This window comes from Corvus moneduloides, chromosome 3, assembly GCF_009650955.1.
Source record: "Corvus moneduloides isolate bCorMon1 chromosome 3, bCorMon1.pri, whole genome shotgun sequence".
NCBI lineage: Eukaryota > Metazoa > Chordata > Aves > Passeriformes > Corvidae > Corvus > Corvus moneduloides.
The window spans coordinates 15817558-15829725 of NC_045478.1; the positions used below are offsets into that span (position 1 = coordinate 15817558).

Below are 12168 nucleotides of genomic sequence, written 5' to 3' on the forward strand. Positions count from 1 at the left end.
AGCACAGAACAGAGTAGACTTGGAGTTATCTAAAGACAGTTTCAGAACTGCTTCCAACTGCTATTTTTCATAGATTAGAGTTCAGCTACATCTTATGCTGGGTGCTCATGCTTCAAGCTGAATTTGGCACCACCCAAAGCTTTTTGGAACCACAGTGCCAATAACATAGCCCATGTTTCCCTTAGAAGTTTTCCATTTTGGCTCACCCAAACCTGTCTTCAGAGCTCTACATCACTGCAGTGAGCATGATTTTACTCAAAAGATGGGGTGATCGAGTTCTGTGCAAATGTAACAGCAGCAGCATTATCAGAGGGAGGCCCGAGCCACCTGTTAATATGCTCCTTCTTAATTTGCTAAACCCATTTCAATAGTGTACGAACCCACCAAAACATCCTCTGCCTCCCAACAGTGCTCTGAGGACTGTCAGCCACAGGAGGCTTTTGGCAGCTCTTTCAAAGGGAAAGTTTAGGAAGGAGTTGCAATATTCAGTATGGCAGTGGGACTCAGTCCTAGCCATGTTCTGTGCGAAGTGATACCAAAAGTGTTTCATTTTGGTTTCACAGAATCCACCATCCTCATCTCACACCTGTCCCAGTGCAAACCAGTCTGCTGCTGCATTTCTTTTCAGCCTCCTCATTTTCTGTTGCAGACCCACAACAATGCTGCCTACACATTGTTTCCATGCAAAACAACCCAGCACAAGTGAAGAGGCTCAAGACCTGGAGGCAGAGTGTAAAGCTTTCAACCGAGAGACTACCCTTTTCCCAGCCATAGGGAGCAAAAATTACTTTCTACCCTAAGATGTCAGAGCTCTAAGTGCCATTGAGGTCTGAAATGGCTGTTAATGCAGTGGCATTATAATGTTTGGGACAGAAGTTCCACATGGCATAAGGAAAAGACGGCCTCATGACCATTCTGGAGTTCCCCAGTGACTGGTCCCAGTCTCTAGTTAGGTCAGGCATGGAGCAGGAAGCTTGTAAAGGGACAAGTGACTCCATTTACAACTCTCCTTTTCTCCACCAGCAAAATGCTCTGCTGAGGACAGTGCTGCCCAACAGTCTCTTACTGTGCCATTTTGTTAGAGCTGAGCACCATGCAGAGAAAAGAAGGGAATGTGGATGGGGAAGGATGGAGGCAGCATGATTGTTATCTTCCTCTAGAAGCATCCATTTGCATTCTAGTATAAATACTATATAAATTCTAATATAAACAAAGCTCTGGCCTGCCCAGGGCAGGCACACCCTGAGGCGCTCTCACCCCCGTGAGCTGCCAGCCAGGCAGGCACTGCAGCACAACCATTTTTCCAGATGCTCCCTCTCAGACAAGTGACAGTCTGAACCACAACCACCTTTTAAATTAAAAAGAAAAAGCTTCACATCAGTACAACAGTGATACAATTACTAACTTCAAAGTGCAGTAATTACAGGTATTTCTTGTTCTTTAGAAGGCAAGGAAATTAAAATAGATATCATTCCCAGAGGAATAAAATCTTCTAGGGAAGTTTCCCATGTATCTACAATATGGCTTCAAAAATCTAAATATCACATTGGGGGAAAAAAAGAAAACAAAAGGTGAATCAGGAATTTCCACCTGATAAACAGGCTATTAGGTAAATGCACTGTGTAGGAGATAAGCCACTGGCTAAATGTGCATGTACAACTAGACCCATCTTTTCTGTACTTAAGGAACATTTCTGCGATCATTTTCTAAATCTGGGCTGGCCTCTGGATTCCCTGGCAGGGTAAAGACTTAGCAAAAAAGCCAGGAGTATAAGGCTAAGTGGAGCAATTTAGCCAAAGAACTTTAGCAAGACTGAACTAGCTAAAGCTCTTTAGCTGAGGGGCCCTTGACTAAATCTCAGCTAAGATGCTTTAGCTAGATTGATTTAGCTAAAGCACCTTACCTAGCACACACTCCTGAGCCAGGTGTTCCCTTACTTCTCTGTCCTATGACAGAAGAAAATCACCCAGCTGATTTTCTCAGTCACAGAACTCACCTTACTGAAGCCCTAGAGACAGCTGGAGAGTCAGATATGTTCTTCATATTATGTGCAATTAATATTAAACTTTGAAGACACCGACCCCAAAACTAGCCAGGACAGCCCATTCCTTCATAACTAAATCAATTGGTCCTATAAAACTTAAAAAAAGGAGAGAACAATATAGAGAAACTACAACTTCAATTTATACAGAAAGTCAGGTAAGGAGCTGTTTCACATTTGAATCCATTTGAATCCTAGCACACACAACAGAAATTAAGGTCAGAGTCCAACAGCTTCACAAAGTAAATATGACAACATAAACCATTTACACTACTTAGACCATTTAATTTTGCTGTGGCCTAAAACATGAAGGCTATTATAATGCAAGACAGACAGTAACTTGGTTGAACAAGAGTGGGGGAGGCAAAAAACCAGAAAATTTTATACTCCCAACTTACGCAAGTTGATGTCTCTGAGGTTTCTCAGCATTATCAGATGAGAAACAGCTAATAGGGGCTCTGTAAGCTCAAGACCAGTGTGCAAGGCTATGCACACAAACACACTGAACCCTGTCCTGGAGAGCTGCTCTTTCAGTGGACATGGATAAGGAAAAACAGATGAAGGGAGAGAGACAGAGGACTGAAGAAAGCAAGTCTTTTCATTACAAGCCATTAATAAGACCACTGCAGAGCCAGGAACAGCACATCTCCTACCTCTGTTTATTATTTACCACTGAACCACACTCCTGCACAGAATGTATGAAGCAGCCCAGACCTAGTCATACACAGCATCTCAGAAAGTATGGGCTCTCCATATTGAATTTTGCTTCCCGCAGAGATATACTGTCATGATCAAGGATATGGATCTTTTACATCTATCACACAAGAATGCAACATAAAATTGAAGCAAGGACCAAAGACCAAGCTAACTACACATACTGCACAGCTCCATTGACATCTGGAAATACATCCCTTTACCTATACCAGTAGAAGATTACAGGTACTGACACTAATATGTGTTACCATTCATGGTCCTAGATTAAAAATAATAAGTAAGAGTATAAAAAGGCCACACAATCGGATCAAGAGTCCATCTAAATCCAGTATCTCTTTTATAACAGTTGATGTAAGGTTGGGGGAGGGTGAAGAAGAAAAATACAGAATTAACCACCTTCTGTTGGGGATATGCTTACCAAGAGATTTTTCTCCTGTCACCAGGTGAATGCTGAGAACCAACAGCACAAAGAGTCAGTTTCTTTTGTTTTGAGCTTGACTCCTGCTAGTCCTGTCTGAAGTCACTTTACCTACCTACATGAACATTAGTCCTTTATAAAAGCACGACAGTTCCCTTATTCCTTACTTCACTGGAGATTAAGAATGAAGCCATGTGTTACTTAAAAATGATTCACCAAGCTCACCTACAAGTCACTAACTCATAAAGCTTATCTATCTTCAGTAAGTCAAACCATACATTCTGTGGATTGTGTTGGTCACATTTGGACATGAGCAAAGAATCCAGCTGGTTTGGTTTGCTTTTTTAAATGTAAAATTACATACTCTCCTATAAGAAATTCAAGAAAAACAAAGCTTTCGTAACTATTTAGTACAAGTCATACACATACTTAAACACAGGATACGGGCCTTGTGTGTTTCATGGCTCTCACACTTTCTCCATAGCAGGACACACTATCACTTCTGCAGCGTGTTTAATAGAATGCAGAAGATTAATAAAATCAAATGCCAACTTTTGTACTTACTATTTGTGATTTCCTTGGCATTGGTGCTGGTGGCTGGATTTGTGCCAAAGTATTTGCTGTAGAACCAGTCTGTGTTCCTGGAATTTCGCATACAGAAGATGACTCTCCTGCTAAGGGAAGTAAACCAAGTAAATATTAGGCATGCTTTCAAACAAAGTAAGAGTGATGGTATCAATGAAACCAAACTAATTATTCTTAGAAGTATACAAACCATTTTACATCCCATGAGTATTTAATTTTTACTGGTTCTTTCTAAACAACTGAACAGAATTTTTCTACCCTTTTCCTTACCAAAAAAAGCCACTTTTCCCAAAGACAACTACCTAAGACCTTTAACACTGCAGATATGCTAAGAGAGATAAAATAGATGAGAGCAGAACCAAATATCCTATTCCCCCGTTTCTTCACTACAGACTGTGTGCTGTCAGAACCTTTCTTTCCCAGTAAAGACCATCATTATCAAGGTGTATCCCTCACAGGAGACTCCTGACACAGATGGCAGATAGCCATTAGCAAATCCCCCTGGGATATCTCAAGAGGAAATAAAAAAGAATCACAAGAAGAACAAATGAATATAAAATATGCAGTAGAAGGGGAAACCAGGTACGAGAAATTCCACTACAACCACCACAGAATCTGCACAAACTTTACTGTAGAGATTTTATGGAGATTACATTATTGTTGTGTCCCAAAGTAGCAGTTACTCTGAACAACAAAAACCACAAAATGAGTAATGAACTCTGAATAATGAACTCTATTAACATGAAAAGAGCAATATCAATTTGCAATTTAATTAAAAGTGATACTATATAAGCTCTGGATTTTCAAGCCAGAAACACATTTTTCTATTCTAAAATGTGTATCTGACACCTTGTTTATGACATATGCAAACAACAGGGCAAGCAAAAATTTTCAAACCCACTTTGTTTGAGTGTGTTTTAAGGTGAGGTTAGAAAAGCTAAAGCCTAACTGGAATTTAATCTGGCAAGGAATGTCAAAGACAACAGGTAGGGCTTCTAAAATCCACAGGTAACAAAGGGAAAATTAGAGAATAATGTGGACCCATTGTTGAACAAGATGTGATTCTGGTTACACAGTACATGGAAAAGGCTGAGTTACTGAATGCCTTAGTTACTTCTTTGCCTCAGCTTTTACTAGCAAGACAGGTTTTCAGGAATCCTGCTCCCAGACATCAGGGGAGAACCTAGAGCGAGGAAGTGCAAAGTCCTGTACCTGGGGACGAACAGGCCATGCACCAATATATGTTGGTGGCCACCTGGCTGAAAAGCAGGACCAGAGGCAGTGGGCACAAACTGAAACACAGGAGCCTCTGTCTGAACACCACAAAACACTTTTTTACTGTGAGGGTGACCCAGCACTGGTACAGGTGGCCCAAAGAGGTCGTGGAGTCTCCATCCTTAGAGACACACCAAAGCCCTCTGGGAACAGTCCTGGGTGATCCACTCTGGTTGTCCCTACTCGAGGAGAAGGGTTAGACCCGATGACCTGCGGAGGTCCCTCCCAACATCAAACATTCTGTGATTCTGTTTATTACGTGGCCCCATTATTGACTTTAATTGGTCCACAGCTCTGTTCATGCTAAAGAATTTGAGGCAGCAGGGCCTACACAATCACAAAGAGAAAGAAAAATAATGTTGGTACTGATTATATTTAAATGTGTAAGGTAAATAAACAAATTAAAGAAAACCTCAACAAACCCACACACTCTATTTGATTGTTTTAATGACAGCTTAATTACAATAAAATAAATCTCTAAACCACAATTACCAGGTTGTTGTAGAGACCCAAGTCCTCTGGTCTGCCCTTTGTTAGTTAAGCCAGATGACTTCTCAGTCCTGTGCAGAAAGTGAGAAATTGATCCATTTCAGAAACAAATAAGAACTCAAAAAGCAATACACAGTACTTTAAAAATTAGAGAAGCCTTGGCATGTCTTCAGTATATTCTGGTGACAGCTATTTTGCTTTTAAAATACTACTTTTCTTCTGTATTTTTTATTAAGCCAATTGAAAGTTGCACTTAATTTTAAAAAAGGCAGAAAAATAATAGAGCTTTGATTACTGCAATTTGTGTCTTCTCCTGAGTTTTGAAGTTCCTTTCGCTGTTATTTTATTTTTTTTCTTAAAATTATGTATCCATATTAGTCTGAGCATTTATAGCAAGCTTCAACAAGTTGTGTCTACCTTCCAGGTAGTATGATACCATGCAATAAAAGGGCTAGAAAGGAGCCTAAAGGTCAAAGGCTGCTTTCATCTTTCAGTCCCAATTTGCAAATGAAACCTTATTTCATCCAAAATTTTCTCAAAGGTCCTATTTTCTAGACTTCTCATTACCTTATTGATCTCCCCTGGTTCCCACCTCAGTTATTTCATTTTACTGCAATGCCCGAAACTGAATACAGCTGTCCTGCTGAGGCACCACTGATGTTGAGTCAGTTGGGAAAATTCATTCCTATCATTTGCAGGCTATGGTAAAACAATACTATCTTTTTTAACTCTTCTACAACAGCATTAGGTCATCTGCCTTACTTACTATGTCCTTACAGATCCTTCTTCTAAGAACTTTTGCTTACCCATACTCTATTGTTCTCCATGCTTCATTCCTGTAGTTGATTGTTCTTAATTACCAAGAGTTGCTTACTGAATGACACCCTTCTTCTCCCTCGACTACTACTCCAGTTTCTCAAGGCCACTTTGGATATGATCCTGTTTGCCAGTGCATTTGTCCCTCCTAACTTAGTTTTCTGCAAATTTAAAAATTATTTTTCTTTTCCAGGTCTCTCTACTTCTGCCACAAACAAAAAGATTGAACAGAACTTAAGCAAAGCACATGAACAGTAAATGGCACAATCAGGCATTAGATCCCATTATCTCCAATTTGTTACTAGATGAGAATTAGGAATCGAATATTTTTTGTGTTCCTTATTTCTGTCATAGCTAAGTGTTCTGGAGATATTCTGCAAGTCATATAACCTTAAATCACTAGGCTATATTGTTTTTCCTGTAGGAATCCCTGTCATCTGCTTCCTGAGCATCTGCCTTCTGTTCATTCCCACACACTAGAACACATCATTGGCAAAAGCATGCACGCTTTATTGATGACTTGGATGTTATAAATATATTGTAAAATCACTAAGTTACTAAAAATGATGAAGTATATTAAAAACTAAAATGACATCAGTTACCCAGGAATAGGCTTTCTCTGAGAGATTCTGCTAGGAGGTTGTGGGGGCAGTGGTGGTGGGGTTGGCTTGGTTTGTGGAGGAGCTGGCTGCTGTTTTGATTGCTGGTTCAAAGCTTCTATAATGCTGGCTGTCTTTGCCACTGGAGGTGGTGGTGCTGGAGAAAGTACATCTATAGAGGAAAGTTAGACAGCAACATGCAATAAATTTCTATTTACCATTTTCTTTCTTGGGTTCTCATTACAGGTTCCCCTGTTACAGGACTTATCCTCATGTAAGAAAAATGCTTTACTACATGTAATGGAAGAAGGACCTCTCTGGAAAGCAGTTTACCTTTTGTTTCACCTAGTCAAAATTGGAGAGCTCACAAGCACTTAAATTTATTCAAGCTTTAAAGTGCAAGTAAAGAAAATTCTTACCAAAGTCAGTCATATTCTTGAAAACAGTAGATCAGAATATATTTTTAAAAGTGCTAATATTATTTGCTCCATCAAGGCCTGCAGTCTGTGTTTCATGGAAAAGTAACCAAGTGAGTTATATCTGGCAAATCTTATTCAGAGGAACACCTTTTTTTAAATTCCTGTTGTGACTAACAACTAACAGCACACTAGGTTTAGCAATTAATTAAAATTGCTATTGAATTCTTGAATTCACCACAAAAGCAGCTGGCACTGCATTAAAACATCCTTTTGCATTCCAATGGTCTGCAAGAATCAAGCATAATGTGGAGATGTGGCCCCAGGCTTCCATGTAACACTCACCTTTACAACTAGTGAGAAATGCAACATTAAAACTATATATATATATATATATATATAAAATTATGAGCCCTTTAGCTCTAGTAATAGATGGTGTTTCCTGCTGACCCTGCACTACCCCATACAGTCCTCACTGGAGCATCAGAGAAGACAGTTTTGTTTCTGGATGGGAACAATAGGCCAAAGCTACAGTCACCAAAAGAGGAAGTATGAGTTGTGGAAATGGAAAAATAAGCCAACTATGATTAGATACAGTAGAAAGGAAAACAGGGGAAAGTGGAAACATACTTGTAGATGTTACACGCAATGGCGGCACAGGGGGATGAATAGCTGGTGGATCTGATGAAGACCTCTGCCTGCTTATACTTTCCACTCCTAATGAATTTGTCTTCCACATTGCATTAGATGAAGAAATTGTCTGAATACCACTGCCAAGAACTGAAGGCTGAACTAAAAAGAGAGGAGAATACTGCATTATTATTATTGCTTACCCTAAGCACGAAGTGTTAATATTCACATCTGTGCTTTCAGAAATGGTGTGGCTAGACCACTATATTCAGCAGTACTATATTCAACGACTATATTCACTCCATTCTGATGGAATGCCAGAGAGGAAATCAGTCTGGTGTTAAAAATTACACAGCAAGACTTCACCCAGAAACTTCTAACAGTTTACCTAAGCAAAATTTGTCTCCAGTCATTACTTTAAAATATGCCAATACTTGAAAAAGCACAGATTTCTCAGTAAGAAGACAGAAGGCAAGTCTTGCTACCTTCTTTAATCCCTGACTGATAACTGTAATTTTCTCAGGTACTGCAAGAAAAGGACCTCACTCTTCCACGAGCATGAGCACATGACTTTGCTGACTCAAAGTGAAACATCAGTTTTGACTTAGAAACAACATGAAACTGTAAATCTGAATTTCACTCAAGCAGGAAGCTATAATAACTAGTCGTGAAACAGTCACAAAGTACTTCTTCAGAGCCTCTTAAATGACTTCATTCTGAAGAGCTGCCTCCTCATTTCATAAAAATACTCTCCATGTTTTCTTCATAAAGCCAGTATTTTGCACATATTATGCCATTTCTCCCTACTCAGCACATAAGCATCATATTAAGAAAAGATGAAACAGAGTAAGATATGAACAAATATTAGGTTGCAGGGAAAAGCATAAAAGGCTCAGAAGACTTGGAAAACAGCCTAAAGCCATGAGGATAAAGGAGTAATAATACACCATAAGCATAACATTAACAACATCAGCAATCAACAAGAAGCTATGGTCAATTATACTATTATAGCTTTTAACTAAATATATCAATTAATAGGCTAATACATTGGTAGAGTAAAGAACATGAGCTAATCATCTCAGGCAGGCAGCATGTCTTCATGGCATGAGTTGTATTACAGAGATGCCAAGAAGTTTGGGGTTGGGAATGAAATTAAAATAACACTTTTTGAAATGTGTCATTTAATCAAGGGCAAACTGTGAGTAAGGCAGTATGATTGGCCGTGATAAAAATAATATCAAAGGGTAAAAAAGTCTCTGTAACTATTCAATTGTATTACTAATTCAGAGACAGACTCTAACAGTTAAAAAAAACCAGGCAAGCTCCTTGTGTTAATTTTCCTGTTTGGTGGGGACAACATTCCTTTCCATCAAGTAAAAAAATGTTGATATTAAGCTTAGAGTTCATGTGAAATGTTAGATTAAAGTAATCCCACCTTGGTTAAGTTTTACATGCTGCTCAACTTGCCCCAGTCCCATGCTATCCTTTCCAAGTAACCCAAAACCATGCTTTTCTGTTCTCAGCTTTTCTGCCCCTTTTATGCAGCCATTCCATAACTGACTTTTCATATTACACAGAAGATCAGTTTGGCATCTCAGGCACAATCACTGGTTGTGGAGTCTTGCATTCTGACCTCTGCACAGTGCTCCCAAAGGCAGAAGCCACCCATGTGTGCCTAGAACATTTCCTGATCATATCTCCTCTTATGGAGTCTGAATTACAGCACCATAGAAAACCGTGTGTTTAATAGTAACTTTTCTTTAATCGAACTGAATACATAAATTTAGCCTCCATGAAAGATGGTGGATTAATAAAGGTATTAAAACAATGAAACACACCAAATATGACCTGTACAAAGAGGACCTATGCAGATTTCTCTATGCTTCTTTACTATGATGCAAACAGATTACGTACGAAGATAAGAATGAAGTTCACAGCACCAGCTTTAATGGTAAATTTTGCAAGCACACAACCCTTTGAATCAGGATGAGACACGTACTTTTACACTGCTCTAATGATATGAGGACAACCAATAACTGACACCAACATTTTTAGTCAGCTACCAGGTCTCTAAAATCATCCAGTTCTCCACATCACGATACTTAAACTTTTATTTCAACAACCCTGAAGCATGTATTTATTAAGAGAAGAATTTGCAAGGTTAAAATCTCATGTTCTGCATATACTCTCCATTCTCTCAGGTCTTAAACAAATTTTCACAGCAGACAAACGCTATTGAAGTTTTATCTTTACACTAAACTCTGACAATCACATCTTCAAGAAACAGAAGTATAAAAAGATTGAATATAGCAAAAAAATTTGATGAGCTACATTGACTGTAGCCCTCCTTTTAATAAATGGTTTAACTCTGGTGAGGTATTGTTTTCCCAAACACTATTGAGTACTGTCTTGCAGATATACCAAAAATGAAACTCAGAACAAGTATGTAGATTCACTTTAAGGATATAAAATGAGGTCACCAATAAGTGTTCCAATACTTACCTGTGCAAAATAACTGTAAGAGAAAACCTAAAAATTAAATTATTTTTAAAAAGAGTTATGATCCAATTCTTCTAATTTACAATGACATTTTCTAGTACCTTTGCCAATATTCCTTGGAGGTAGAGGAGGTGCACTACTTGTAACAGGTACTGCAGGCTGAATGGGAGGTGGGCTGCCACTGAGTATTGCTCCATACGTTTCATTCTGTAATATACTTGGCATAAATCCTCTTTGCTTGTCCTTGGCAATGTTCGCTGCATCTCTTGCCAAGGATGCTACATTAGGCTGAAGTTGGTTTGATCCAAGCTGGTAAAAGCTGACAGGCCTGTCCTCTCTCCTGTTGGGACTGGGTTGCTTAAACACAGTAACAGAAGTACTCATCAATACCACATTAGTTGTACTCATTTTATTAGTTGATAGAATGTTATTAGTTTCTAGAAAGGAAAAATGACTTCTAAAATGCACTTTTGTTGCTTTTAATACATAACATAAACCCTACATTCTGCCCTCTTCAAGACATAGTAACTATGCACACTAACAACAACAACAACAAAAAGATTAAAGGTGAATTGCACTTCAAACAGTTAATATATTCTCATTTCTTCTGTATACACTGCTACAGGATAATACTGTATCCCTATATACACAAGACTACACTTCTATAGATAACCAATATAGATTTTCAGACTGGATCAAGTAAAGTTTTCCTGCATCAAAATACCCAGCAGTATTTTCAAAACTAAATAAACAACTGAAGGTCTTAAGCCTCATCTGAATTTCAGCAGAGCTAAATCCCAAATGGATGATCATGACCTCAAAACCCAGACACAATTTCATCCAAGTATTCTACCTGTAGCTCAGCCTACAACAAATGAGTAGCCAAAACCTCTCATTAACTCTCTTTAGCTCACTAGTATCACTGGATAAGTTTGGGAGATTACTTCAATTGGCAGCTGGGATGGAACATTGCTCATCCCACTCACATTATTGAATGATATCTAATTAGCTGTCTTTGAGATTTACAGCAATCATCTGCACTTAGCATTATTCTTTCTGTTTCAACAGCAAGCATAGTCATTACTGTTATTTAACTCTATTACTATTACTATTTAATTCTATTACTATTATTCAATTATCAAATGATAATTAAAACAGCTGGAGTTACAAATTCATGTGACTAGTACAGGAATGGGCTTTAACAATCCACAGCCCAGAGAGCATAAATATACCTTCAGAAATAGTGCTAGATAAATGTGCCATACTGACATACTGTCTGTATGAAATTAAAATAACCATTTATAGTAATAGCATTTAGTCAGAATAAAGACTAACATCAACAGTACCACTAACAAGCAATTGATTTTCCTCTGAATACATTCAATGCTTACTCCTGGATTGGTCATGTAGAACCTTTAGATGTGTTATAGCACAGCACTATAGTTCCAAGACTTATCAGAACGATGTGTATGATAGTCCCTACCCTTACTTTGGCTTAGCAGCCGCACTCCTCACTGGCTGACAATTTCCATTCCCTGACCTCTCCACTGTCTTAGTTCTGGGACTTGTTTCAGCCCACACCTCCTTCTGCTTTCTAAACCAGCAGAAGATTCTTTTTCATGTTTATGATTCAGCTTTTCACTGGCTCACCAAACTGAAGCAGTTCACTACAGGGACAAATGTGTG

At 38.6% G+C, this 12168-nt stretch overlaps 1 protein-coding gene across 5 annotated transcripts in view; it reads right to left on the minus strand.

The window, feature by feature from the left end:
* Positions 1–12168, minus strand: part of ASAP2 (ArfGAP with SH3 domain, ankyrin repeat and PH domain 2) — a 94501-nt gene that overhangs the window by 3728 nt on the left and 78605 nt on the right. For 2 of the 5 annotated variants that reach the window (XM_032104309.1, XM_032104311.1), the window contains 5 exons: positions 10584–10839; positions 7984–8145; positions 6941–7109; positions 5526–5593; positions 3738–3847 (listed from right to left, as the gene is read on the minus strand). In XM_032104309.1, coding sequence (XP_031960200.1) covers positions 3738–3847; positions 5526–5593; positions 6941–7109; positions 7984–8145; positions 10584–10839 — 765 coding nt within the window. The remainder of the gene's footprint in view (positions 1–3737; positions 3848–5525; positions 5594–6940; positions 7110–7983; positions 8146–10583; positions 10840–12168) is intronic. The other 3 variants (XM_032104315.1, XM_032104314.1, XM_032104310.1) reach the window with 2 other exon arrangements.